The sequence below is a fragment of the Aythya marila genome (assembly GCF_965140915.1).
Source record: "Aythya marila genome assembly, chromosome: 18".
Lineage (NCBI taxonomy): Eukaryota > Metazoa > Chordata > Aves > Anseriformes > Anatidae > Aythya > Aythya marila.
The window spans coordinates 9,441,820-9,469,819 of NC_139059.1; the positions used below are offsets into that span (position 1 = coordinate 9,441,820).

The window sequence follows — 28,000 nt, forward strand, 5'->3', positions numbered from 1 at the left end:
AGCTGCTCACGGTTCGTAGATCTGTTCAGTGCAGGCAATAATGACGGCAGCTTTAAAATAAGCATTTTAAAATAAGCTGCTCTGAGGTGGTTGGTGAGGGGCGAACCCTGCACCCCAGTCCCAAGAGCACCCATGGGTGCCCCAGGCTCGTGTCCAGAGGGTGGGGAGCAGCCAGAATGTCCCGAAATAGCTGAAGGGTGCTGAGGGTGATGCTCGGGGCTAAGGAAATGTTATGGAGATGTGGGGACGGCGATGAAGGGGTAGAAAGGTGAGGGGTAGAGTGGAGAAAGGGCTGAGGGGGAGATGGTGGAGGGAGCCTAGAGCAGAAAAAGGAAAGCGAGGAGGGAAAAATCGTGAAGAGAGAAGGCGAGGGAGGGAGCAGGAGCATGGGGATCACCAGGGGATCATCGGGGCAGCGCCTGCAGCAGCAGGAGGAGGAGGAGGAGGAGGAGGAGGGAGGCGAGGGGTGAAGCGGGGAAGGGCTGACAGCTGGAAGAGGGCAGGGAGGGAAAGAGAGGGAGGAGACGGGGAGGAGGAAGGTGGCTGCGTGGAGGCGGGATGCAGGCCGGCAGAGGAGGAGGAGGAGGAGGAGGAGAAGGAGGAGCCGGCACCGGGCTTGACAGGAGGAGGGAAGCGGGGATGGAGGGAGCAGAGCCGTGAGGGACGGCCCGGCCCGGCCCTGCCCTGCCCTGCCCTGCCCGGCCCTGCCCGCCGCACCATGGGCAGCGCCGACTCCAAGCTCAACTTCAGGAAGGCGGTGATCCAGCTCACCACCAAGACCCAGGTGAGGGCCGCCATGTCGCGGGGTGGCTGCGGGGAGGGAGGGGGCCGCCATGTCGGGAGCCGCCCCGAGCCCTCCCGGCCGTGACAGCCCCGGTGCTGAGGGCAGGGGTGGCACTGAGGGTGGCGCTGGGGGTGGCCGCTATTTCTCCTCAGGGGCTCCCCATCTGCAGGGCTGTGTGCCCTGAGGACAGCGGGCGGCAGCTTGGGCCCGCCGCCGTTGGGCTGCAGGGGTGATGCAGGGAGCAGATGGGGGCGAGCTGCCCCCATCCCTCGCCTCGCCTCTCCCCGGGGTGCCGGCTGGGTCGCCAGCACGCTCAGGGCACCCATGGCTGCCCACAGCGGGGAAGGGTGACGTGTGGCTGGGCACTGCCGGCGACCTCCGACGTGTTGCGCCTCGCAGTGCCTCCCCTGTGGGGTTTATTTATTTCCCCACCCCTTCAAAATACCAATGGAGAATCAATATCAGTGGGGAATCTTGCCCTGTTCCTGGGTAATAACTAAGGGAAGGGGATGTTGGCCAACCGTGCTGCTAGGACAGCTGTTTTTGCAGGAGAAGCAGCTTCCACCTGCGAGCTGTGAAATAACGCTTTATTTCTGAAGGCTTTGGAGGAATGGAACGAAAGGCAGCCAGGGCTGTGTGTGGAGTGGGGCTGCCTGCAGGTGGGACAGATGTTGTGTGTGTCCTGGAGCTGCTTTCGGCCTTGTCTTACATTGAGGTCCAGCGGCAGCACGCTGGCAGAGAAGCAGGAGGCTGCCTTTGTGTCCGAGGGGCAGAGAGGTCTTGTTTTATGGGGAAATAAAACAAGGGTTCCCCTGAGCTGCAACAGAATTGCTGTTCTGAGCTGCCTCTGGTGACAAGGTAATAATGGCAGCTGGGAAAACTTGAGAAATGATGGAAGAAATAGATGTGAGAATGAGGAGTGAAGTCAGAAGAAGGGGTATGGGTACAGAGGGGTGAAGGGTAAGGGGAGGGAATGTGTGAAAACTCTTGAGGCGAGGACTAGGACTGGGAAACGAGTCACAGAAAGTAAGGCTGTGAGAGGCTAAGAAATTAATTGTGTTCGTACTCTAAAGCGGTGCTGGTTCTATCTGCATTGCTCAGGAATGGTTTTCAGGAACGTGTCCTTAAAAATACCGTCTGTTGTGGATGTTCCACAATATCCTCAGGCAGGAAGAGAAGTGGATGAATTAATGTTCAAAGGGATTCTTCCAAAGTCTCTTTTGGATGCCAAAATAGTTCAGAGTGCCTTCAGCGTTGGGCTGTCCTCCCTTTGCTGGGGAACACGCTTCTGAAGTGAGACTGGGGGGAAAAAAAATCAAGGCCAGCTTCTCAGTGCCTGTGTTAGCTCAAGGTATCCTCTCTGTCTGCTGCTCACAAAGAAAATCCTGTATGAGGCAATCCTTCATGTTGCCAGCCAAGAGGAGAGCGCTCCCCTCCCCCAGTTTATTGACGTGTGCAAGGAAAGGAGGCTTGCTGGGGCCCTGAATAAAAGGAAGGAGAGAAGGCTTCGTTCTCGACCGGATTCATTTCACAGCTTTGTGGTCTAGGTGAGACTGCCTGCCATGTGGAAAAAGGGTGGGGAATTGGCGCTCCCATATTTACACACCGCAGAAGGGCACTGGTGTTTGCTTGTGCAGGATGCATGACTGGGCTCTCCTGGAGCCTTCCGAGCTTGCACCAGCAGCAACCTCCGTGTCAGCTCCCAGTGCACAGGTCTGGGTTCAAAACCAAGTTGCAGTAACGTATGGAATCGAATCCTCACTTCAAAGCCATTAGCTTAAAATACACTTTGCTTTTTCAGCAGCATGTCTCCTTCCGTGCAGCCTTCTCCTCTTACATTTGGTAGCTGGACGAATAGATTTTCATTAAATCACTGGTAACGTGAAACCACGAGCTTAGTAATGCACTGTGCAGTGTTTCCCAAGGCTTTGATGGAAGGAAGTGGTCCAGCAGAGAGCACTCACTGGCGAAAGTTCAGAGTTTACACCGAAGGTAGTTTTATCTTAAAAATCAGTTGCTATAATCTTCAGGTTTTCATGAAGTAAGAGTGTTCCCATGTGAACGTTAAAAATAGAAAAAAACTGTAAGTAGCATAATACTTCAATGCTTGTAGCACATGTGGAGCCCAGCACTTGAAAGTCAAATGAAGGATGGATGAAAATGAAACTGACTTCACTGATTTTTAACTCCCAAAGTGCCCGTGAAAGTGCTGTCTGCTTCACGGGGGAAAAGAAGCATGGGCTGTGAGTGTAACAGCTTGTTGGTGGCAGGGCACAGAACTGAAGCCGGGAGCCCCAGCTGCTGTTGGGAAACGTGCTTTCTTTCCTCGGTTAGTTGGAGATTAAATGGTTTCTGCAAGCAACCGACTGGAAGATAAGAAATTTTGATCTTGTGAACTCGCTTATTAGGTTTAAATGCCGGCTGTGCCTCTGCTTTTAAAGGGGCAAGAAGGATCAAACACAAGGGACAAACTCCCCTCCTGCCTTCCTGACTGATGTGCAAATGCACTATTACAACGGGCTGTTTATTTTGATCAGGCTCACATTCATCAGACGGTTAGACACTGGCTTCTGAGTAGCCTCTTGCTGAAAGTATTCAAATATCCAAGAGACTGGGAAATATCCAAGCCTCCCAGGCTGATCAAAAGCAAAGTTGTCGTCTTAAAACCAAAGTTGCAGGTAAGGCTCCACATAGCTGACTCTTCTCCTAGACTTTCACCGCCAGACTGCCACAAATCCCATTTTCCAGTTCCCTTTGCAGCGCCCTGTGGGAGCAGAGACCAGGCAACAGACTCTTTTGGGGTTTCTCCTTGGTTCTGCGCTGCTGACCGTAAAGATCCTCTTAAAAAAAAAATCACTTCTGTTAAGGTAGCTGTGTGGAGCTGCTGCTCTTGGCAGCAAGGATGGAGCCTTGCTACTTATTAACGTGTTGAATAAATCTGTCCTCTGACTTTCCTTTTACACAGCAGCTCGCAAACGTGGTTAGAGGTGCTTGAATTGTCTGAAGCTAATAACCAGCTGGCCCTGCAGGGCTGCGTGATCTCCTGGAGCTCCATCGGGTGCTGCATGAACGGCTCCGTGCTCACTGCACTCAATAATTTTGCCTCCTCTGGGGGGAAAGGAGCACGCTGCTGTTACTTATTAGCTGAATTTGTGCGGTACTGGCTGGAAAACCTTGCCAGTGGGGCCTGGCTGGGAGGAGGATGCAAATACCTTGCCAGAGGGATTATAGGAAAAGCGAGAAGGGGTTGGATGAGAAAGTGAAGGTGATACCGGCCTTGGGCTGGGGGGAGGCCGTGCTTCGGGACCTTTTCCTGTTTGCAGGACGAGGTCAGCTCCACGCTGCTTTCATGTTTCCTGCCATGTATCCTGTTTGCCCAGGACTGCTCGGTCAGGTCTCTGTTTCTCTGCTCAGGAGCTGGCGAGGTGCTTGTAGCCCACGTGGCTGCCTTGTCTGATTCCCGCAGCGTGCGTGGACGGCGTTTTAAAGGACCTGAAACCCCAAGCTGATAACCATTGGGAAATAAAGTCTGGGGGTGTCCAGCGGGGCTAATTCTGCCTGCTGGTCTGGAGGAGGTGAAGTGGCCCCAGCTTGCGGTATTGCCGCTGAGGATTCAGCTCCTCGTGGAGCTCTTCTTGCTGAAGCACTGTGTGTGCAGCCAAGGCTAGCTGTGGAGCTGGGATTTGTCACTGCAGCGCGTGCAGTGCCAGCACGTGTAGCTAAATCTTGACATTTTCAATGAAAATATCCACGGCTGGTGAACGGGACCGTTCTGGGTCTGTACCTCCCTTCTCTGCATGTTGGGTGTAAGCTGTCGGGTGAGCTCAGCGCGAGGAAATGGCTATTCACATCCCCAGAGATGCCGTGTGTGGAGTGCAATCAGCTTAAAAACATCCACGATAACATGAATGTTACGTGGATGAATTAACTCTGTGATGCCAGGCCGTTAATTAGACCGGGGGGGCTGCAGGGATGAGCGTGACTCAGTGCCGAGTCCCCAGCCCGGGATCGCACACGGGATCCCATCTGGTGGCTGGGAAGCCGACTTGCTGCGGCTAGTGAAAAGGAAGGAGATGGTGTTTGGGCATCGTCTGCTTGCCAAGATGGCAGGCACGGCTTTCACGTGGCCACAGCATCCAACGCTGCAGCTCGGGGATCTGCTGTGCTCCTCCACCTCCGAGTCATTGCAGTCGGAGGCCGAATCCATCGGAGCGGCCGCGTTCAACCTCCAAGGAGGCCACAGACAACAGGGAGGTGAAGGGATCTGCAGGTACTGGATGGAAATGCTTTCTCCTTCCCCTCCAGATGAGGGGGGGGAGCCATTCTTTATGCATGAGCTCCAATTAGCAGCAATTGCTGCCGGCTGTTGGCAGGGGGAGTGGCTGTGGCAGGCGGCCAGGAGTGGCAATTAGCCGCGGGGTTGTGGTTTGGAAGGGGGGGAAGGAAGTGTGGGGTGTTTCCTGCATGACCTCGGTGGGTTTTCCAACCGCTCGGCTCCTTTTTGAGGAGCGCGATTAGAGATCTGCTTTGCAAACAGCTTTGCTCCCGTTGAGGTGTTTCGTGGCCAGGTTGCGGGATGGCACAGCTCCCTCGTGCTCTTTGGAAACTGGATTCCCCTGAAAGCACCCGGCTGTTCCTACAGATCCCCTCGGAGCGGCTGTCAGCTTGGATCCTTTTGGAAAAATCACTTTTCCCTGGAAAAAGGGCTCGGTGGGGATTTGCTGTGGTGGCCAGGTGATAAAACGAAGAGGATTTCAGCACCAGAGCAGGGTTGAAGCAGGTGCATGCCCACCTGTGGTTTCGTCTGGTTTTGTTTGGGGCCGGAGGGCGGCTCGGGCTGATTCCTCGCGTGCCTGGAAGGACAGGGACACCGACACGGCGCCCCAGGGCACCGCAGCTGGAGGAGGAGAGCTTCGGGACAGCGACCTGCTGTACCTGTCCGCCTGCTCCTCCTCTGCTTTCCAGCCTCAGGCGGTGGTGACACGTCACCTGCGAGTTCAGGCTGTGAGCTCAGGCCCTGGGGCTTTTTCCCGTCCCGGCAGCAGGGAGAAATGCAGCTTCTGTCTCTGAGCTGTGAGCTTCCCCCCTCCACCAAGTTGGCTGCTGCTCGCTTTGGAGCCCCCACACGACGCAGGCAGGAGCTGCCCCTCGTCCCAAACGAGGGCAGGGCGGGCGGCTGCAGGCCACTGGGACTCGAGGGTGGGCTCGAGGAGAGTGCTTGTGCTCACACTGCAAAACGGGGAAGCTGGTGCTGGTGAGAGAGGCGATCCTCTGTACCTGCAGAGCCTCGGGGCGAGGGTGTTCCCAGAGGATGGGCTCAGAGCACAGGTGTACAACCAATTGCTTTGCTTTTTTGGGGTCTGGGCCTCCTCCCTCCTCTCTTCCTTGCACGCTCAGGGCTTTTTGAAAGCGAGGCAGCAAGTGGCTGCACGGAGCCCGGTTGCCCATAAATATTCGATTCGGAAAGATCAATCCCGTTGCGTCCATAAATGCTTTCAGGTGGGTCTGTCAGTTCCGTGGGTCTGTGCCCTAACAGGGGACATCCCTGCTCGTTTCCCAGAGGCTTTGGTTCCAGTAGAAGCAAAGCTGGTGCGTGCTCGGGGTGTCCCCAGCATGCTCTGAAGGTGACAGGGCACACGGCAGCAGCCAGGCCCGTGCCCGTGAGTAAAGAGCTTGTCACACGTGCCCCAGGTTGTCGTGGGCTGTGGGTTCTGCCTCTCTTAACCCTCTCTGTCTCTCCACAGCCCGTGGAGGCGACGGATGACGCCTTCTGGGACCAGTTCTGGGCAGACACAGCCACGTCAGTGCAGGATGTCTTCGCCCTGGTGCCAGCTGCGGAGATCCGAGCGGTGCGAGAGGAATCCCCTTCGAACCTGGCGACCCTGTGTTACAAGGTGGGGCTGCCACTGCCTTCTCCGTGGTGCTGTGCTGGCAGGGGGTGTCCCTGCGTGGCTCCCCGTGGCTCCTGAGGGAGGACAGGTTCCGTTTTATTTCCTTGCACCCCGTGCTGTGCTTGCTTGTCCCTGTCTCCCCGATGACAACCCTCAGCACTTCCTCTCTTGGTTTCCCACAGACCACAGCCGATGTTTGCTCTGTGTGGAGCCTTTCCCCTCTTGTCCTCATCCCACGTCTCACTTTTGCCTGCACCTAGGGCATGCCACACCAAGGCTGCATACATTTGGTGAGGCTGAGCCACCTGACTGCTGTCCACATCTAATCGCTCCTCCCCGTGCATCAGGTCGGCTTCAAGCTCCTCGAGCCCAGAAGGGCGCGGAGTTTGTCACTGTAAAACTCCCCGGATGACGTCAGGGGGAGATTTTGAGCCTTTTCTTCCTTCTGCCATGACATCAGAACGTCCCTGGCACTGCTTCTGGTGCTGCCATGTCCTTGCGTGGAGCACGAGGGACGTTGACTTGTTTCCTACCCTGCCAGCTCTGGCAAATTGTCAAGCTGGCTGCCGACAGCCGGGACTGCTCAGGGAACAGCCTTATGCTGCCTGGGAAAGTGCAGGTGTTAACGATGCTCTTGATTTGAGTCATGCAAAGAGCAGCCTTGAATTTGGCATGTTGGAAATGTTCTGAGTGGCATTTTCCCATTTTAAAGTGGTTGTTACCATCCTGGTTTTTCTTCCCTGCTCTGCAAAACATGAACGCGACCTCCTGAATCATACTGAAGGCACCTGACCGGGTATCTCGCCTCAGACATACCTGGAGTGGATGCTTGAAGAAGAACACAAAAATGAGGGAGAATACAGTGATCCTTCCCTAGTGCTGTCTCCCAGCTTCTGGCAGGCAGCAGATTGGGAATTGGTCAGGACAGCTACCCCCAGCCCTTCTCACCTAGCTCCTTCATCTGTGTGTCCTCTTTCTCCAGTTAAATGAGATTAAAATATGGGTTCTTCTTGCTGGTAGCAGATGTGTTGGGAGACCTGCTCACTGCAGGGCTGCTCACTGAGGAACCCCTGGTGTTGGGATGTCTGGCTCGGAGGAGTTTGCAGGTTCCTGCACGCTTCTGTGAGGCTGAAGGCCATAACCGCTGCCAGGCGCGGTGTGACACTGGCTGAGCACGACAGCATGGCTGAAATGTCACTCGCAGCTGTGGCTGCACTCCGCTTATGTCCCCGCAGCACAGAGTATAAATGGGACTGGAAAAAATATTCACACCCACTCACGGAGCTGTGCGTGGATGGGCTGAGACTGCACAAGCAGCATTTAAATGCCCATTAAGGCAGCGACGCGAGCTAGCAGTGACCCAGACAGCCTGCTGTGAAAAGAAGTGGGGACACCTCACCCCTGAGTTAGAAAGCTGCACAGGGAATCCTTGGTAAATGTTGCTGCTTTCATTCCCCTCCCTTTCCCTTGGGGTTAAGAGGCAAGACAGAAGCAACTGAAGAAGCTGCTTAAGACCATTGAGCCCATTTCTGCAGGCAGTTTCAGGCAGATGGAGCACCGAACTCAGGGAAGACGGGCTCCAGGCACTGCCTGTAACTATGTGAGGGTGTCACCAGCAGGACAGGGCTCTGCAGCTCCTGCTCACATCCAGACTAATGCTTCCTGCCTTGTTTTTATTTCCCTCAGGCCGTGGAGAAGCTGGTGCAGGGAGCAGAGAGCGGCTGCCACACGGAGAAGGAGAGACAAATCGTCTTGAACTGTTGCCGGCTCCTCACCCGCATCCTGCCTTACATCTTTGAGGACCCAGACTGGAGAGGTTTCTTCTGGTCAACCGTCCCCGGGGCTGGCAGAGGAGGGGTCTGTCTCTTGGCACTTATTTTTCTTTCTGGAGGGTGAGGGGGAGGGTGCAGCGGGGAGGGGCAGCTGCAGAGCAGTCACTTCTGTTTGGTCAGGAACCAGGTGGCACCTTCTGAGTATCTCCCTTTCTTTGATTCTTGGTGCTCTTCCTCTCACCCTCAACTGCTCTGCTCAGCGTGGGTTGCTGTGTTCTGAATATTTCACTGGGGAGTGTATCTGGAGAGAGAGAGAGAGAGAGAGCTCCTCCAGCATGAGGTATGAATTGAAATGAACGTGAGAGCAGTGCTAAAGGCTGTAGGACTTTATTAAAACCGAGGTGAGCTTACTGCATTAACTACAATTTATTTAAGAATAGAGTCGAGCTGAAATAGGTTTCACTGATTTTAGTGATTCTGCTGATTTCACAGTGCCACGTTTAAAGCAAATAGTGCTAGAGAAGCTCTCGGCATCGTGGTTCAATATCCTGCTTGTGGCAGTTTTAACCAGCTGCTGGGTGAAGCCCACAAGTGAGCAAGAGCGATTAAAGAATTAGGTACTGTTTGTGGCCCTGTCAGTGACAGCGATAACCTAGGGCAGTCTCTGAACTTCCCTACAGTTCTCTGTCTGGAGACAGGGCACAATTTTCTTCCTCTTCACAGAAAAGCACCAAAAATGCTCTGGGATCTTTTGCCAATAGTGTTGAAAACACAGCAGAGTTAGGCCAGGAATACTCTTTACCTGCTCTCTGCCTCAGCGGCTGCTGTTCTGTGCACGGAGAGCGCTCTCCTGGAAACTTCTGAATCTGCAGGTCAGCGTAACTGTGCCGAGGAGCAAACCTTCCCCTGAATATTGTGTGTGCTGCCGTGTTTTGGGGGAGGGCTGGAAGGGATTGGCAGTGCTTGGTACAGCACGAACCTAACCTTGCGCTCTCTCCACCTGCCACCTCTAATCTGTTTCGCCTGAGGCCGCTTCAAGGGGCAAAGGAAGCCTCCGCTAGCAGCTCTGCTATGTGCACGGTGTGACCGGGGGGTGGCTGTCCACCCTTTCATCCCTGCGGGGGCTGAGAGTGCTGGAGAGGCTCAGCAGGGGAGCTGCTGAACCCTGCCCTTTGGGGGAAGGAACGTGCGAGGAGGAGCCGGGTGCTGTGATCCAGCTGCTGTTACAACTGTTCTTCCACTTGTCCAGCAGCTGGAGGAGAGTTTCTCAGCCTCGGAGCGGTGGCATCACCCCGAGGCAATCCAGCCCAGCGTAGCTGTGCTGTGCCTGGGAGCTCTTCTTGTGCCAGCTCGGGGAGCTGCTGTGGTTCCTCGCTCCATTGTTCATGCAGATCCAGCCACGAGGGTGAGCTGCCTGCCAGGGGCTGAGAAATAAAGCCCTCAGACCCCGGGGAAGGTGGGGGCCGCGTCTAATCTAGGAGTGACTCTTTTGCTGTCTGAAGGCTGATTTCTCCCTTGGAACTGGAGAGGAGGACGATGTGCCTGGACCGTTATCTCTGTGATTATCCTTTGCCTGCCTCATGATGGGTGGCAGAGCTCCTGGAGCACGGGTCCCTCCCTCCTGTAAAGGTCAAGGGAACGTGGGTGGGTGGATGCAGTCCCTGAAGCAGAGGTTTTGGGACTAGGCAGGGGCTGGTAGGGTTATGTCCTTGTGTTTAGGAAGAGGATGGGGGACGGTTTTTGCAAAACAAATCTTTCAAGAGATCTGCGGAGGAGCGGGTGTGTTCCCTACAGATCTGTTGGCTCGTTGCACGTCTCCCGTTTGGGATGTGGTGCCCAGAGCCTGCGGGGACTTTCTCTGGCAGCCGAAGCTATATTTAGCAAAGCTCATTCTTGAAAAAGAAGTCCCCACGGCCCCAGGTGCTTTTCCTTTCATCATCCTTCCTGAACAGAAGCATCTTTCCTGCCTGACAGCTTCGTCCCTCCTCTCTTGGCCTCTCCTCACATCCGGGAGCTGTTTGACGGTGGCAGTCGCTGCGACAGACGTCAGAGCCACACGGGCTCTTATCCCCGGTGGCTGCCTGCTGGGATTTAGGAGCCACGTGTCACACGCAGGCTGGCAGAAGCCTGCCTGAGACAGATTAGCTCCTGCCACTCCTGCTCCCTGCCTTGCCCCCCAGCACCAGTGCGTGGTGGGGAAGCCTCCCCCCCGGGATGCTCTCTGACAGGCAGGATCTGGCAAGGTTTCCCAGGGCAACAGCTGCAGAGGAGTAGCCAGGCAGGATTCGAGTGATTGCTTTGAATGCTGGAGACTGCAAAATCCCCTCTGCTGTCATGCCTGCCCTGCCACGGCAGGCTGAGGCCGCCCCTTGCTGAGCATGCTACATGCAGCCTCTCCCTCTTCTGTCACCTCCAGTTCCTGGCAGCCCAGGCAGGAGTTTTAGAGGCTTTACACCTGTTGTCACTGGTGCCTGGCTTCTTCCTAGTGCTGTCTGTGTGAATCACCTTCCTGGTTTCCTTTGTGGCTGTAAAAACCTCTCTTCTGTAGATGGATCCCTTTCCTTCTGCCCTCAGTAAGCCAAGCATCTCCACGTGGCAGCGTCCAGTGCTACTCTTCTGCTTTCCCAACATCTCTGGGCCTGCTCAGTTTGGTCTCATTCAAGACCTTGTTCCTATTTAGTCATCGCTTCCCAGGGCAAATTTTTTGCCTCTCCTGGGTGGGTTTTGTGTGCTTCGCCCTCATGTCCCTTTGTAACTTCTTGCTTCCCTGCACGTTCACGGGGAGCATGCCTTCTCTTGCTGTGTTACTGTGTGCTCTTTGCTAACCCTGTGCTGACAATACCCTTCCACAATTCTCACTTCCAGGGAGATGACGATGACGAAAATGCCCGGCCGCTGGCTGAATCGTTGCTCCTTGCTGTTGCAGATCTGCTCTTCTGTCCTGACTTCACTGTGCAAAGCCACCGGAGGAGCACGGTGGTGAGTTGAATCATGAAATTACCTCCACAGAGGAAGATTAATCGCGTGGTGGAGGGCATGTTGGCAGACCTCAGCAGCTTCCTTGCTGACTTGCAGGCAGGAGAACATGAAGTCCATGAGCTTGAACACAGCATGCCTTACAAAACATTGATGAGTGGTTTGGGTTCACTCCGTGGTGTTTGTGTCCTGAAAAATGGATGTTTTAGGACTGCTTTGTGAATCTCAGCTGAAGAGGCTGTTGCTTACCCCTGCACTACAGCTTGCCTGCCAGGAAGATGTGGTCGTGCAGGCCAACAGCTGCTCTTCTGTTGCTCCCAGCAGAGCAGAGACCTTTAGCACCTTGCTCCATTCACTGGCAATTTGGCACAGTCCAGGGCAGGAAGTTGCTGTTTGCCTGACTCCAGGTGCTGTGAATGGTCTGCTGTGGTCTCTGTTGTGCCTTTCCACCTTCTCACCATCTCTATCACGTAGCAAAGAAAGCTATTCTGATACTTCAGGTGATTGTCTTTATTTCAGAGGAGTTCCCTCTGAAACTATCAGGTTTCCTACCAGATGTGCTAAGGACGTATTCTACTTTTCCCATCTCGCCAACCCAAAGCTTTCTGGTGTTTGTTGTACGTATAGTCTATAACCAAATGTGGGCAGTCTTCCTTTTTGGTAGTGCGCTGAAGTAAACTTAAAAAATAGTAATAAAAACACACCACGATCAATTAATGTGTATTTGATGACTGCAAAATTCCCCAGCAGACCTGAACACTGTCTAGTTTGCTTAAAATTTCTGAGTGGTAGAAACAGTTTATTTAATGAAGCTTCTTAAAAAAGTTAAATAGATCTAATTAGACAATGGGATCACGAATGCTTTATGTTACTTGCTGTTAGCTGCCTCTGCAGTCGTTGCCTAGCTGTCTTCCCTCTCTGGATTTTGTTTGACCTGTGCTCTTGGGTCTGACCGCGGGTTAAGAGGAGAGAGGTGAGTACAACCTCCTCGTGCTCCTGGCAGAACAGTGTGTGGCCCCAGAGGTACAGGTTGTGGCTGGTAGTTGCTGAAGGAGAACTGAATAAAGAGGCAGAGTGGTGGGAGGGAATTGACAAAGGAGACCTGGCAGAGACCCATGGTCTTTTTACAGTTTGCTTTCCTACTGAAGTCAGTGTTGGCGTTATGGCTGGAAACTGGGGATCCCTCTGTCATGCACAGTGCCTGCATCTGTGTGTTTATCACTTACCTGCAAAGGCTGAGTTCTCTGAAGGCACAAGTATCTGCTTTTTTAGACCTGGGCAACTACTGCAGTGATGGCTTGTAATGTGCTGTCTCCGAGTGTTCCTGCTTAGTCACACGTGGTACAAACAGGTGTGTGGATGCAGTTGAATTTCTTTCCATGAAGCTTATGTGTGGCAGATGTTAAAGATTTGATTGTGAAGGGAGATCTGAGACACTCCAGTCTCAGAAAGAGTTGTTCTGAGTAGCTGGATGAGAAACCTGGCAGCAGGTGAGCTCTGTCCTGTCTGCATGAAGTGAGTAGGAAGGCAGGAAGAAGCTGGACTGCGGAGGAAGCTGCAGTTGCCTCTGTGTCTGCAGTAACTGCTGCTGACATGCTGGTTTTGTGGGAGTCGTGGTTGAGGTGGTGAGTGCAGCTTGGTTGTCCTCAAGCCCTGCTGTCCTGAGACCAGTGCCGTTACAGGAGGGAGGGAAGGAAGTTACACAGTGGGAACCCAGAGCAATTAAAGACATTTCTCTGATGTGCTTTCCCCGATAGCAGGGAGGTGAAAAAATAGACTTTGCTTAATTAAACCCAATAAAAGAGACAGCCAAAGCGTGCCAAGAGTGCTTGATGTGAGTATATTCATCTGGGCCCTTGCTCCCCGTCGTTTCGGGAGGGTCAGCATGTGGTGCTCAGTGCCTTCTTGTCTCAGCAAAGCTGCTTCAACCCTGACTCAGCCGACTGTGACAAAGGAGGAGGGCAGGCTGCTATGGTTCATCTCCTCGGGTTGCAAAGCAGGAGTTCGGGAATCATGCCAGGAGCTGTCAAGGGGGTGGGAGGGCTCTGACTGGGAGAGTCACCTTCTTGCTTTGCCCTCTGGAAAGCAAGTCACAGCAGTATGTGCTTTTAGTACAAATTAGGGGTAATTTGCTGCTTCTCTTGCCTTTTGATGCACAGCCATTGCAGGTCACCGTTATGTGTGTAAAATCAGTACGATGGGCTCTGAGATAAGGTGGAGGTGTTGAGCAGGAATTAGACCCCCATGTGGTGCTCTTTGGAGAGAGAGAAAAGGAAAAAGCCTGACCTGGGCTGTGTTTCGTGAGGTGCAGAGGCAAGGAGGGGAGGTGGTGATGCATCCCGTATGAGAACGTGGCATATCCAGGATCCTTTGGTGATGGCTGACCCTTCCCAGTGGAGGTGGCGAGCACTGCGCCTTGGAGGAAGGGCCTCATTCTGCGTGAGACCCAGTGCCTGCTGCAGATGAGAGGTTCTCTCTCAGGGATGCTGCCCGGGTGGGGCTGGTACGTGCAGCCTGAGCGTCTGGGTGCCTCTCAGCTGGTTTCTTTGCTGCTGTTAAAGGTCGGAGCTGAGCTGCCTTGGATTCCAGGAGCACTGTCAACTCTGGCAAGAGCTTGTGCTCTGACCTCCTGTCTCTCTCCACAGGACACAGCAGAAGATATCCACTCCATTGACAGCTGTGAGTACATCTGGGAGGCAGGAGTGGGCTTTGCTCACTCTCCACAGCCTAACTACATCCATGACTTGAATAGGTAAGGGAGTCTGCAAGGGGAGAATGGAGAGAAGCTGGGCTTAGGAGGGGGGAGTCTGAGGGCAATGGGCTCTGCTTGCCTTTTGGGATGGCTGTGACTTTCCCAGGGCCTTTGTCCCTTTCTGAGCCAACATGTCTGTCAGCAAAGAAGAAATCCAGCTGTCTGTTTGAAGAGATTTTTGTAATGGGATATGGGAGTTGGAGTGTCTGCAACAGGAACTGGCAAAACACTGCTTTGAGATGGCTGAGGAGCTCTGTATCGTGTTTTTTTTTTTTTTTTTTTTTTTTTTCTTCCCCCAAAAAAGTTCTGCTGAGCTTTGTGCCAGTGCTTTTGAATGAAATGTTGCTTATGAAATTAAATGGGCTCAGCTTTCTGTGGGAAGGACTTTCTAGATGGGACTGAGCTTTTCTTACGTGTTGTTGTGGTAAGCGTTTGTGCCTTTTGTACCCACTCCCTGCTCCTGAACGGCTCCAGGATTTGGCCTCTTCTTCCCTTCTTTCAGGACAGAGCTGCTTAAACTGCTGCTGACCTGTTTCTCAGAGGCCATGTATCTGCCTCCCTCTTCAGACAGCAGCAACACCAACCCCTGGGTGCAGTTCTTCTGCTCTACAGAGAACAGGTGAGGGTGCAAGGCTGCGTGCGAGAGGGAGAAATGCCTTCGGGTTTTTCCCAGGGAGCATCTTGGTAATGGGGAGCGCTGTAGGTCCCTGCCACAGATCCTGTTCCCTGGTGTGGGTGGTGAGTGGCTGGTGGTGGCAGGTGACTGCTGCCCTCTAGTGACATCTCCTCTGGGATTTTGGGCTCCTCAGGTGACAGCTGCCCACTGGAGCAGGAGGATTAAGTCTTTCTGGTGTCTGGACAGGATTCCTCTGAGAGGCCACACTCTGGAAGGTCTTTTTGACCTCCCCTTCCTTCTCAGCTGTAGTCCACGAGACCAGCTGGGAGGTGGAGTGTCAGCTCTTGTCTCTGGGCCGCTCAGTCATGGGCCACTGTCACAGAGTTAGGTGGGTTAGAGAAGATGCTGGTGTTCTGTCATGATCCCCAAATCTCGGGGAGAGGTGCTTGTCTCTCCCCAGGCAGCACCATTTGCTTCCTGCTTCTGCCTTCTGAGAACGTTTTCTCCTGCCCAGGCACGCGCTCCCCCTTTTCACCTCGCTCCTGAACGTCGTCTGTGCCTACGACCCGGTGGGTTACGGGATCCCTTACAACCACCTGCTTTTCTCCGACTACCGCGAGCCCCTGGTGGAGGAGGCCGCCCAGGTGCTGATTGTCACTTTGGACTATGACAGCTCCACCAGTTCAAGTCCCACCGTGGATGGCACGACCACTGGCACGGCCATGGATGATGTGGATGTGAGTGAGACTGGGATCTGTATTTGCTGGTCTCCTGAACGCCCTGTGGTCCTCTTATGCCAGCTTGCCCTGTAGGTAGGGCTGACCTGTAGGGCACAGCAATGCTCCTTTGCAGTCTGCTGTCTCTGGCCCAGTTCTTTTTCCTTTCCTGTAGGACACTAAGCAGCCATAGATAACCAAACCACCAGGTTTTGGTCAGTGACTTGGATCAGGAGCATGTAAGTGAGAAGCTCCTGACTTTACTGATCCCCCTGGTGCTCTGTCTTGTAGTATTTAACACTGGATCATTCACAGAGGAAAGCTGAAATGAGAGAGATTAGCGCCCAGAGCCAGTGGTTACACTTGACTTCTTGAGTAAATCCTGTTGCCAGTAAGCATTTCACTCATTGTCTTTGAACACAGCCTCCAGGACCAGACAATCTGTTCGTGAATTACCTCTCAAGGATACACCGAGAGGAGGTAACGTGCTCCTGTCCTGAGCTACTTCTTGCCTGTTTTCTTGTTGATCGCGCTAGCACTGAACCCACCACAGTCTCTTTCCTGGTCTGTCAGCAGGATTTCCAGTTCATCCTGAAAGGAGTGGCCCGCTTGTTATCAAACCCGCTGGTCCAGACCTACCTGCCAAACTCTGCCAAGAAGATCCAATTCCATCAGGAACTCCTCGTCCTATTCTGGAAACTCTGTGACTTCAACAAGGTGCGGATCTGCTTGTTGTTGGGCTTTGCCCCTCCTGTTTGCCTGCTGCCCAAAACCTGGTGTGGCTCAGGCTGGACAGAGCTCTGGTGAAGGGCTGTGAGCCGTGACTCTGTGCTGCTCCTGCCAGCAGTGCTGCTCCCAGCTGGGTGGGCTGGGACTGCTCTGGCCCCAGGGAGAGCCTGTGAGAGGGGCTTCACCTCCTAGAGGTCAGTGCTTGAGGCAAGTACAGGAGCAGGTATTAAAATAACTACAAATAATGCTGGGAATAAAGTGCCAATGCATATACCAGTCTTTCTGATATTCTTGAGAGACCAGTTAGCTTGAGGCTACCCAGGCTGAGTCTTGTGGATGGTGAAAAAAAAAAAAAAAACAAACAAAAAAGCAAATATCTTTATGATTGTCTGAAATCTCTCCTTCCAGAAATTCCTCTTCTTTGTGCTGAAGAGCAGTGATGTTCTGGACATCCTTGTCCCGATCTTGTATTTTCTCAACGATGCCAGAGCAGACCAGTGTAAGTTGGTTATTTTCAGTACTTGGGATGGTCTGTGCTTAGCAGCTGAGTGTTTTTAAGATGCTTCTTCCTTACCACTGAGATGTAATAGCAGCTTGAGTGTATGTCCCTAGCCTTCTGCAGGCATGAAGTTCAGTTAGCTGGGTCTTGATATTTGTAATGGACCAGAAGGCCATGTTTTATACCACAGCACAGGGAAGGGAGATTCTTAGCATGTGATAACTCATTTTGAGTCATTATGCCAAAAGCTGTCCCCTTGATTCCATGAAGAGGGAGAAGTGAGCAATTTGTTCTTGCCTTGGGTATAAATTGGGTATTACTCCATTGCTGGATAGTGGAAAGAAGTCAGATCTTTCCTCCTAGGGTGATGGATTTACATAAAGAACATAAAGAGAAGCATAATCTACCTGAGACCTAGTGTTGTAGTGGCCCCACTGGGGCTTGAGACAGACACTGGTACTCACAATGGAAGGAACTCTGTGGGATGTCCCTTATCGGTGTACTCTGGTCTCTGTGGTTTCTCTTTTAGTCCCATTGTGTTTCTCCTCTGTCTTTGCTGCCCTCCCATTTTCAGCAGTCCTTTGGTCTCATTGTGATGTTCTGTGTTTTTTATTATTGTCTTCCTCTGCAGCACGAGTGGGCTTGATGCACATCGGGGTCTTTATCCTCCTGCTTCTCAGTGGGGAGCGTAACTTTGGGGTTCGACTGAACAAGCCGTATTCTGTACGAGTGCCTATGGACATCCCTGTCTTCACAGGGACTCATGCGGATCTGCTCATCATAGTCAGTATAGCTCCAGCAGTCCTCTTCTGTCTCTCCTAACTCCTGGTTGATACCTCCTCAAATTACTGAAGGAGGAAGCAGAACAATTTACTGATCTTTCTTAGACTGTCAGTCCACTGAATAGCTAAAAATCTGTGGGATGTATCCAAGAACTGGTGGGATCTTTTCCCTCTGGTAACCTGAGGCGATGTGTCTGGCAGGGGGCATGCATCGTGCAGATGATCCTAAAGAAGAAGAATCTGGGATGGAGCTGGACTAGTGTCTAAAGGACTCAGGGCCTGGCAAAATGGGGCGGGTGGATGATCTCTAACAGGCTTAGAGGCAGGAGATCTGACTGTGTTGCTGGCTCTGTCCCAAGTAACCAGAGTTGTTTGTCGGAAGGGCGACAGCGGTATTACGAAGCTCAACCCCACAGGTTTAGGTTGCTGCAAGATTCCATTCATCCCTCAGCCTGTAGTGATGAGGGCCACGATAGCCTACAAACAGCCGTACGTTTTGCAGTGCCAGCCTTTTGTAGTACTCTCGTGGCATGTTAGTGCTCATCTGTCAGGGAAGGATTTCTCAGCAGCATCTGATGAAACCTCCAAAAGGAGATTCCAGTTAGAGGGAGTACAAAGAAGTCTGCTCACCAAAACTGTTCTCGATGCTGTGTGTTTTGTTGCTATATTTCAATACTTTTATTACAGATTACCTAAGTATTTTCATTATGCTGCATGCCCTACAAGCATGCCTGCTGGAGGTGGGAAGGCCAAGACTGAAAACATCTGAACTGGTTGTGGGGCGTTTGAAAATGTCCACGTCTGAGGGTGTAGTTAAGAAATGTAGGACAAACATTTGAGTTGGAAGTTTGTGCTAAAATCAAATGTGAGATCATTAGCTCCTTGGCATTTCAAGCAGCTGTCATTAGGGTTCAGAGACAAAACTCCGTTGGAGGTGAAGACAGTTCTTACTTCCTGGTTGCTTATTTTTGTCTCGGGCTGGCTGTGCATTTTGGAGCAGCTCACGGTCAGTTTCTGTTTGCAGAGCCATAATCACATCCCCGAAGGATTCCTTGTAAATGAAAGCTTGCGCTCCTGGAGCACAGGTCTGCAGTGAGAGCAGCCTTCCCCACCTGTGTAATTGTGGAGTATGCAGGGCCCTGCCTAGGAAGGAATGGTGTCAGGTAGCGATTAGTGTGGGGGTGGCACTGGTTTTGGTTGAGAGGGTGCTTTCAGTAAGGTGCTACCTTGCTCAAGAACCCTTTCCTTGCCGTAGGTCTTTCACAAGATCATAACCAGCGGGCATCAGCGTCTGCAGCCTCTCTTTGACTGCCTGCTCACCATCGTTGTGAACGGTAAGCCCTGCTGTGGGAAACAACCACCCGCAGAGGGGGCAGCTGCTCTCGCTGCCTCTCCCTGCGTTCCTACCTGTGCCTGTTAACATCTACCGGTGTCAGTGACTGCTGCTGGGAATTGACCCTTTCTATTCTGTGCTAGAGATGCTTGCTGCAGAGCTGACCTGTCTGCAGGTTTATGGCCTGGGCTTAGTCAGATAAGACAGAGAGAGTGACAGCAGGGTTCCTGGATCCCCTCTGGGGTGGAGAAGGGCATTTTCCAGACTGCCTGCTGAGGGTGGCAGCAGTGCTAGTCCTCTCCAGCAGGGAGTGCCACCTCCCCACGGTGGCGCTGTCCCTTGGGCTTAGCGGGTGTCCAGGTGGCTCCAGCTGTGCACGCTTTTCAGGAGATCCGGTGTTAATAATGTAAAACCACACAAGACGCTCTGAAAGCAGAAACACCTGCTTTTGCAAGGCCATGTCTATATTTAGCTTCTCTTCTTTTTAGAAAGATTTCTGCAGAGCCCTGCTGGGCTCAACTATTCCATGAGGCTTTCCCAGAAGTGCAGGGTGAGGAGATGGTGGAAGTGACATTATTAGTGGTGTATTTATGTGGCTCCTTTGTTCTATCTCCAGTTTTCATTGTTTGTGTTTCATAGTGTCTCCGTACCTGAAGTCTCTCTCCATGGTGGCTGCTAACAAGTTATTGCATCTACTGGAGGCTTTCTCCACCACCTGGTTCTTGTTCTCTGCTGTCCAGAACCACCACCTCGTTTTCTTCTTGCTGGAAGTCTTCAACAACATAATTCAGTACCAATTTGATGGTAAGAAACCGCCAGCTGAATTTATTGGGTTTGTGCTAGTTTAGAGAAAGTCCAAATTCACGTGATGGGATGGAAGAAGTGTAGAAGCCTACTAAATGGAGGCTCATCTAGCTTGGAGAAGTTGGGTTAGCAGTAGTCAGTGTTGGGTACTGATCCAGATGGGCTGGATTAGAGCACAATGAAGGGCTGCTATTTATCAGCATAACCTCAGCCCCCTGCAGACCAGAAGTTGAGACGGATAGAGGGGAAGAAGGGAAAGGGAGTAGTTAAGGCTTAAGTTGTAGCTGGCTGAATGCTGCTGTAAAACTGCCCACATTGCTCAGCAAAGTAAGTGATGGAACAAAACAATTTCCATCTCCTTTAGTGTTTAAAAGTGCCTTTCAGTTCTGCTCTGACAGAGCAGTTGAGCTGATGACCAAAAAGCCCCATTCAAACAAAGTCCTAGCACTTGCTATCTCTCCAGGAAATCCCTTACTGTTTCCCTCCTAAAAGCATGACAATTGCTTACCTCTAGGAAATGAGAGTGAGGTCCCTTAGCCTGCTGGGAGCTCTTAATTCTTCTTGCTCAAAAATTGATGTTTTGCTTTAAAACCACAAGTCAAGAGTGGTCATTCTGCTTACCTAATGGAAAACTAGCAAGTGGTGGATGACAGATCCTACAGCAGCCTTTGTGGGTGTGATTTATATTTTACGTTAGATGACAGTTTCGTTCTGTTTCCTGCTACCTTAGAGATGATGGGAATTCTGGTCTTTTGGCTTTCCTACTGTCAGCCTGTTTCTCCTCAAGTGGAATGCCCCTGGCTCGCTTTGTGTGCTTTTTGTTGAAGATGGAGAAATGTTGAATCTTGACTAACAAACTTCTTTTCCAAAACAGGTGGTAATATATGGCTTACACTGTCCTATTATTTCTCACTTGTTTGAATGTCACTCTCCAAGCCAATTCTTGTCAACCTTCCCTCCTGGGAAGGATTTCACTGATTTTCCTTACTGCATCGTGGTGGATAAAAGAGTACAGAACTCTGCTCTTTCTTCCTTGTGCCATTGCTTGTAACAGGTGGGGACATGGTTCTCTGAGCTTGCAGGGACTCCACAATCATGCTTCAAGTTTCCAGCGAGCTAGACTGCATTGGCAGAGGCTTCCTTCTCTACTCATTTTGTTGCTGTGATTCCCAGGGAACTCAAATTTGGTCTACGCCGTTATCCGCAAGCGGAACGTGTTTCACCAGCTGGCCAACTTACCCACGGACTCGCAGTCCATCCAGAAAGGTTTGCAGCGCAAGAAGAAAACTCCCGAGCCCATTTCTCGCACCAACTCCCAGGATGGAGCCTCCATGGAGGGGTCGCGTCCTGCTGCCCCTGCTGAACCGGGGACACTGAAGACAAGTTTGGTGGCTACTCCAGGTCAGCTTTAGTTTATCGTTGTAACAGGAGAGTGGTTTGTTTTCACTGTGAGGTACAGCGTGGACTCACCCTTTCACTGGGCGTGGGAGAGATTAAGAGTTTACGTCTGTGAATGACTTACTGCCTTGCAGTCTCAGCTTTAGATCAGTTTGCCCAAGCTGTTAGCAGGTCAAAGTAAAACGAAGTCTCAGACCTAGTGTCTACATGAACTTTTGTCTCAGTCTTGACTTCTTGACTCAGTTTAACTACATCCATGTGAACTCTGTGTCTGTGTTGCAAGAAGGAGCATTTTCCAGAGACAAATGAAGTCCTTTAAGGTGATGAGATCAAAGCTAGATCTCGCTGCTCCTGTTGAAAGCAGAGCGTTTCAGATGTCAGCAGATGCTTAGTGTCTGTGCCTGGTAAGGCAGAGAAGAACACCCTGTTTTTAAGCATAGCTAATTCACTGCTTCTGTGCTTTTTGTGTTTTGAACATAGGAATTGACAAGCTCACAGAGAAGTCGCAGGTATCAGAGGATGGGACCATGCGTTCACTGGAGCCTGAGTCTTCACAACCTCCACCAGAGGGTAACCTGCCCTCAGCTGTGAGTGATGGGGAGCCCTGGAGTGGGGTAAGGACAGGCATCGGTGTGTAGGGAAGATATAGAGCTTGTTGTGAAATGAACTAAAATGTGGGACTTCAGATAAAGAGGTCTAGCTGGCCCTCTGAAGAAAGGCATCGCATTCGAAGCAATATGCATAGTGTTATTACATGAGCTGTGCTGCAAAACACCATTATTCACAAGTACTGTTGCATCACCTTGGATGTTCCGTGTTCGTGCTAATGCCACACGAGCTAGGACACTAGAGGAGCTTTCTCTAACTTGAAGCTCCTGATGGAGCAGTAAGTGTGTAAATGCCAAGGGATGCATTCCTGATTCAGAGGCTTTCAGCTCAGGTTCTGATTGCTGCTCCTCTTCTGTCTCTGTCCTTTCTGGAATGCAGAGCTCTGCCAGCATCCTCTGGCTTGCTGCTGTTGTGAAAAGTGTGTTCCTGTGAGGGCTTGCTTGGGACGCTGCCTTCAGAGTGGCAGTTGTTCAGCCACGCAGATGAGACAGAGGCTTTGCGGTTTGTGAGTCAGGGCTGCACTGCTCTTTTAGGCTGTGCTGGTGGTGTCAGCCTTCTGGCATCTACTGACTTTCCCCATCAAGAGCTATAAAATGGCTGCTTTCCAATTTCAGCAGAGCAGGAGTCTTCTGATGCTCACCATTAACTCCTCAGATAGTGACCTTTCCAGTCTGCTTTCAAAACCCTCCCGGCTGTCTTGTAGGAAGCATCTTAGGAAGGCTGCCCTGCGCATTCTGTGCTTCTTCAGCAAGGCCACGTTTATGCACCTAGTGCTGCCTTGTGTTCTGCGTAAGCATTTACTGTCCCCTGAGCCATTTGCTTGCAGTGAGAACGCTGCATCCATCCACACAAGGGTGCGTGGCTGCCCCAGGGTGAAAGGCATTACTCTTTCCCACTTTTTCCTCTCTTAATTTTCTGTGGCATGGCTTAATTCTTGACCAGCTCTCACCAGGTGTAAAGCCAACTGTGCAGGAGGTAACGAGTTGAGGTGAGGCAATGTATTTTATCGTGGGCTTCTATGGCTCATGGAGGTGTTACAAGAATCTTTAGGTTTGTTTTCCTCTTGACATGCTTTTGGCTGTGACAGTGCTGCAGAATCGAGGTACAAGTAGGGGATATTTGAAAGGACATCTCAGTCTAGCAGAGCAGGCTGGAGACTCCTCTGTTTTACCCTTCCACTCTGAACCTCTCTGTTGCTTCTGCTTGTGTGTGTGTGCACGTGGGGTGTTTAGTCTTGGTCAGACATTGCCCATTAGCCAGCTCTACCTGGCTGCAGCAGTGCTGCGTGCATGGCTGAACATTTGGCATGGGGCCAGAAGGTAGACAGGAGGTGAAGGGCAGTAAAGCACCGGGTGTGGGATTTGCTACGGGGATAATCATCACTGCAACTGCATTGTGCTTCAGGTCGCACGCACCAGTCTCCAGAGGTTGTGGTGTTTCAGGCTGTCTGAACATTGTCTTCTTTCTGGGCTCCATCCTGATTCCGACCTGCTGAGTTAAGATAAACTAAGAGACAAGGGATAAATGTTAGGATCCCCCACCCTTACGAGTGATTTATGTTCTTTCATTTATCTGTTGCAATGTTCTTCCCTTATCAGCCATAAACATTTCAAAAGTGTCTCGTGAAACGTTTAACGCCCCTCACATTTCAGTGTAATTCCATCTCACATCTCCTAAATATGTCAGCTGGCTGCCAGCCCTCGGATGACAGCTGAAAGGGGGCGAGGGCTGTGGGAGACAGAGGAGGGAAGAGGAAGAGAGGGTAAGGTCATCTGAACGAGATCAAAGGGGTTTTGTTTTTTATGAATTCTATTTTTAGAAACTTGATGGGGACAAGGCAATGAAGCTGAAATGTAAGGCTGTAACTGCCAGCATTGCAAAACAATATTGCTGCTTAGGCTTGGAGTAAACTGGAATGAACAGGGATCCTGAATAGCGTAGGATCAGTCTTACTTACCCTTCGTGGCCTTCCCTGGTGCCAGGTGTAGTCACGGTCAGCAAGAAGTCTTTAAGCACACAATTAATTATGTTGTCATTCAGCGAGATCTTTGCTGAGAACTTTTAGAATGGTTTTCTTCCTCTGGCAGCCTGTGAAGCGGAATCATGGGTCACTAGATCTGTGTCCAGCAGCTGGTTTGAGCTGTTCCCCCGTCACAGAAGGGCTGGTAAGGCACAGCTAGCTTCCAGAGGATTGCAGCAGAGCTCTGCCCCAGACCTGCTGTTTCTGGCTGCGAAGGTGACGTGTGAACGAGTCTGTGCAGTGACGTCCCTTTGACGTTAAATGTAGAGGTGCAAAATGGCAGTGGAAGGAAGTACTGTTCCTTTTTGTTTCACAGAGAAGTCAGTTTAGACTGCAGTAATGACTGGTCAGGGTGCGTTGCAGAAGGAAAGAGCCTCCCCACATTTGTCTTGATAGTGATCTTAAAGGGTTTTCCTTCCATCCCACCCATGAATACTGGGAGGTTTCCTAGGCTGACCTTAAAAGTCAGGGTGTTAGTGATGTCTGCAGAGTGACGAAGAGGAAAAGAAGAATAAAAGATTTCTTGGTCTTGATCTTCTGGCCAGAGCTTTTCGGAAGTCACTAATGACAGCGTTTCTGTTTGGGGCATGAGTGTATTGTTCCTTAAGAGGGGCTGGTTAGGAGTTCCAAGAGCTCACCCCTGGAAAAATGTTCTTTGAGATGTATCAGGATGGGCATCGAAAAGCCCAGAGATCCTCATTGTGTTATATTAGGTCTGAAAAGCTTTGGCCTTTATCTGCTTAATCTCTGTACTGGAAGAAAGAGCCATGCCTGAGCTGCGTTTCACCTGTACCATTTAATTCACCCACTGTGGATTGTTCCAGCAGAGTGTCAGGAATGGTGACTGGATCTGTAACCTTGCCATGGTCCTGCACCTTAACCCCATCAAATATTGCCACTCGCTGGGTTTGAAGCAAATGGTTTTGGTGAATGAAGGGCTGCTGGGTTTGAGCTGTTCTAGGGACAGGCTGAACTGTCATGCCCAGATCTGGAAAAGCTGGGGAGAAATTAGCAGACAGAGAATTGTATTTCTTGCTCTAATGTGTGATTTTTATTTTTAATATAATTATTTAAAGCAAAATAAAACAAGTTTTAATTTATTTATAGGAAGTGTCACATCCCCGACGGGACCGAAGGCGTCTCTCTAGTGCATCCTCCAGTGGACAATGGACCCCAACTCCTGACTGGGTAAGGGAATCTGGACAGGGGAAATAAATGAGGAAAAGAGTTGTGGCAGAAATGCTTTTTCCTGATGCTCTCCCTCCCCTTTTCCCTTTTCCCTGACTTCCCCAGAGGAGAGGATTTCCTCAGGGAACGAGTTTTGACTTACAGTCAAAACACCAGAAGTTTATTATCAGCTGAGAAGAAATATTTTGTTTTGCTTGTTTCAAACCAATGCCCTACTATTTTCATTGAGTGGCTCAGAGTTTTACTGCTCCGGGATCGATTGTATTGTTGTCGTGCACTCAGCTCAGCCATCACCCTTGGGATTTTTGTAAACATCATTTGTTGTAGTGATAGTGGAGATAACTGTAGAAAAACTGCTAATACGGTGCATTGACTTCCCTGTGGGCTTTCTTACTCACAGGTGATGTCTTGGAAGTCAAAGCTTCCCCTGCAGACAATCATGCGGCTCCTACAGGTGCTGGTCCCTCAGGTGGAGAAGATCTGCATTGACAAGTAGGTGCTTTGTTTTGAGAGAGAAACTGACAAAGACAAAAAGGGCTGTGCGGGGTGTAAAGAGCTCTGTGAGGTTTGGAGGGCCTGTAGGGGAAATCAGGTCAGCAAATCTGATTTACTCATATCTATTTTCTTGTAAAGTATAATTGAAAGCCTTACAGCCTCAGCAGAGGAGATGTTATCTGGCTTGTCAGGCTTCTTGTTCGTCTGATCCATTCCCAATTTTTTTTTTTTGATAGCACACACAGAGAGCGGGTGACTGTGGCTCCTTTACAGTGATACTTCATGTTGCAGCAGTTCTGGAGATGTCTGTGGGATGTGGCACTTACGTTCCTGTTCTGTCTCTTTGTAGGGGTCTCACAGATGAATCGGAGATCCTCAAGTTCTTGCAGCATGGCACGCTGGTGGGGCTGCTGCCTGTCCCTCACCCCATCCTCATTCGCAAGTATCAGGCTAACTCGGGCACTGCCATGTGGTTCCGCACCTATATGTGGGGTGTTATTTATTTGAGGTAAACCATCTAGATGCAACTTGATCTTTTCCAGATGTTTTGTTGGTCTGTAAAGAGAGTAGATGCACTTGGCCAGCTTGAAATTGCCTCTCATTTAAGGGATACAAAGATACTTTTGCCTTGGAAAAGACAAGGGTGAATCAGCTGGTCTGAAACTTGGAGTGGGAAATGTGAAGGGAGTTGGTCTGGGAGTACTGCTTGTTAGGGATCTTGTAGCTTTTCTATTCCCTGCTGCTGCTTAGAAGGGATGGTACAGAGATTTCATGCAAAGCTCTGGCTTTGTGGGATGTTGTAGATGCTGTCAGCCCTTTAAGGGCCGTTATCTCGCAACCATTGTTGTCCTTTTTTGCAAGCTGGAGGCATTATGTTTAGCCAGCTCCTGTAATCCTGGCTATGAGATTTGAATTCCATGTACCTAGCCACAGAGAATAAAGTCGATCTTGTCTTTCTCTCCCAGGAATGTGGATCCCCCGATCTGGTATGACACGGATGTGAAGCTGTTTGAAATTCAGCGTGTCTAAGAGAGCACTTACCTCTACGAAGAGAAATACACTGGATCTCTAAGGACTTTGCTGTGTGCTGCTTCGTCACAGCTATTCCTACATTTCACATCCAGCTGAGAGACCAAAAGGACAATCACTCCATTTACCTCCCTGTCATTTAAAGCTTTAATTGGGACCTGCTTGGACATCCCTCCCCCCAGCTCACTTCTCTCCCCCTCACCCTTCACTATGAACCTTGAGTGAAAGATGTCTAAGGGATTGTCCATTGTTGTGGTTGCACTAGAAATCAGACTGTTCTTAGCTCTTCTATTACTCTTTTGCTCCTGGATTTGGTTTGGAAACCAATCTGACCTTGTCCTTGCCCTGGTCAGAGTCAGCATTTAATTGAAAAAGACGAGCTGTAAATTGGGTGCAAGGGAGAGGCTGCTATTCCTGCAGGAGACGGGGTTTGGAAACGGCAGTTACTTTCATGTGGCTCCGTAATGTTTCCGGGGCATCCCTTCTGGCTGCAGGTGTCTCCCTGGTGTCTCAGTTGTGTATCGGTAGGGAAATCTTTCCCATCCAAATGAAAGGGAGAATTTACTGAAGGAAAATTTAGTGTCTCAGTTTTGAATCTCTCTACTCCTTTTCTGGAAAGCCACTTAGGAAATTTTGTAGCAGCTGGTGCTTTGGTGTGGCGAGAGAAGTTTTTCTTGGGCTTCCAGGCCCAGCAGCCTGTCCTTCACGGTCAGGTGTTGCAACAGAGTGTGTGCATCACTTTGGAAAGCCCTGTTTGGTCCTTGTATACACACAGGAAGGAATGGACTGGTTCAGTGAGAACAAGGAGAAGAGACTGGTAGCCTCCTTTAGACTTCTCCAGAAAGGACGGTGTCATGTAGGTTTAAAAGGAACCACATCCTTCCGTCTCTGCCTGGCAAATTGGTGCAATGCAGGGAGTGGAAGGGCCGTTTGCACATCACTGTCTAAGGCAGGGAATCGAGGGAGGCGCTCAGGGAAGCTGTGGCAGGAAATTGGAAGCTGTAGGAGGAAAAACATCTCCGTGTCTCTAGGGAGTGGAGAGCGCAAAGGCGAAGTCTGATTCTTCAGGGCATTTTGATAGTGACTGAGTTGTCAGATCCTGAATGTATTGGGTCCCAAGTTCTGCAAAGTCTGGGAAGCCAGAGTTAGAATTAGTGTGAGACTGACTGCTGTTGGCTTGGTTCAGCAGCACGTAGTTGTGCACTGGGAGGTGGAGACATCCTGGGCTTTGAGTCAAATTTTAAACTCTGCTGGGAGGGGCTGCTGTCTATGACCCGTGTGGTCTTTAGGCAAAGAAACGTGAGGGGTCCTGTCACGAACTGACAACTTGCCCTCTCCAAAACCTAGCCCTTGGTGCTGTGGTCTTCAGCTTCTTAGGAGGATCACTGGCTGTGAGCTGTCCGCCTTTGCTCAGAACCGGTGAGATCATTCCTTGGAAACTGGTCTCACACCTTGAAATAAGGGGGGAGGTAAGGCACTTGTAACCCTTCCCTAAGGTTAGTGTGCTGCTGGCTTGTAGTCAGGTGGCTTCCTCCACTTTTGGCCCTGAAAGTAGACTGAAGTCCTAGGCCAGCTGACAGCTGAAATAAAGCCTGAATGTTTTTTTT

General features: G+C 51.0%; 1 protein-coding gene across 2 annotated transcripts; it reads left to right on the forward strand.

The window, feature by feature from the left end:
* The first annotated feature begins 634 nt into the window (after nucleotides 1–634).
* On the forward strand, nucleotides 635–27,997 carry HID1 (HID1 domain containing). Of its 2 annotated transcripts, none has more exons than XM_082774572.1 (19): nucleotides 635–784; nucleotides 6,529–6,678; nucleotides 8,362–8,532; nucleotides 11,313–11,426; nucleotides 14,069–14,175; nucleotides 14,678–14,794; nucleotides 15,306–15,528; nucleotides 15,931–15,987; nucleotides 16,084–16,224; nucleotides 16,645–16,735; nucleotides 17,367–17,518; nucleotides 18,773–18,851; nucleotides 19,490–19,654; nucleotides 20,828–21,055; nucleotides 21,533–21,666; nucleotides 24,789–24,869; nucleotides 25,270–25,361; nucleotides 25,714–25,872; nucleotides 26,330–27,997. In XM_082774572.1, exons 1-19 carry the CDS (start codon nucleotides 719–721, stop codon nucleotides 26,391–26,393), a joined length of 2,391 nt encoding a protein of 796 aa, XP_082630698.1. In that variant the 5' UTR covers nucleotides 635–718; the 3' UTR covers nucleotides 26,394–27,997. The 2 variants fall into 2 exon arrangements, with proteins under 2 accessions (XP_082630698.1, XP_082630699.1); XM_082774573.1 differs by having other exon boundaries at nucleotides 21,533–21,639.
* Nucleotides 27,998–28,000: the final 3 nt, after the last annotated feature.

What these genes read in the sequence shown, in the direction of transcription:
- HID1 (XM_082774572.1), top strand. Translation starts at nt 719, where the DNA reads ATGGGCAGCGCCGACTCCAAGCTCAACTTCAGGAAGGCGGTGATCCAG. An exon ending in AACTCTGTGACTTCAACAAG is followed by an intron (nt 16,225 to 16,644) that starts GTGCGGATCTGC and finishes CTCTCCTTCCAG; the next exon opens with AAATTCCTCTTCTTTGTGCT. An exon ending in AAGTTTGGTGGCTACTCCAG is followed by an intron (nt 21,056 to 21,532) that starts GTCAGCTTTAGT and finishes TTTTGAACATAG; the next exon opens with GAATTGACAAGCTCACAGAG.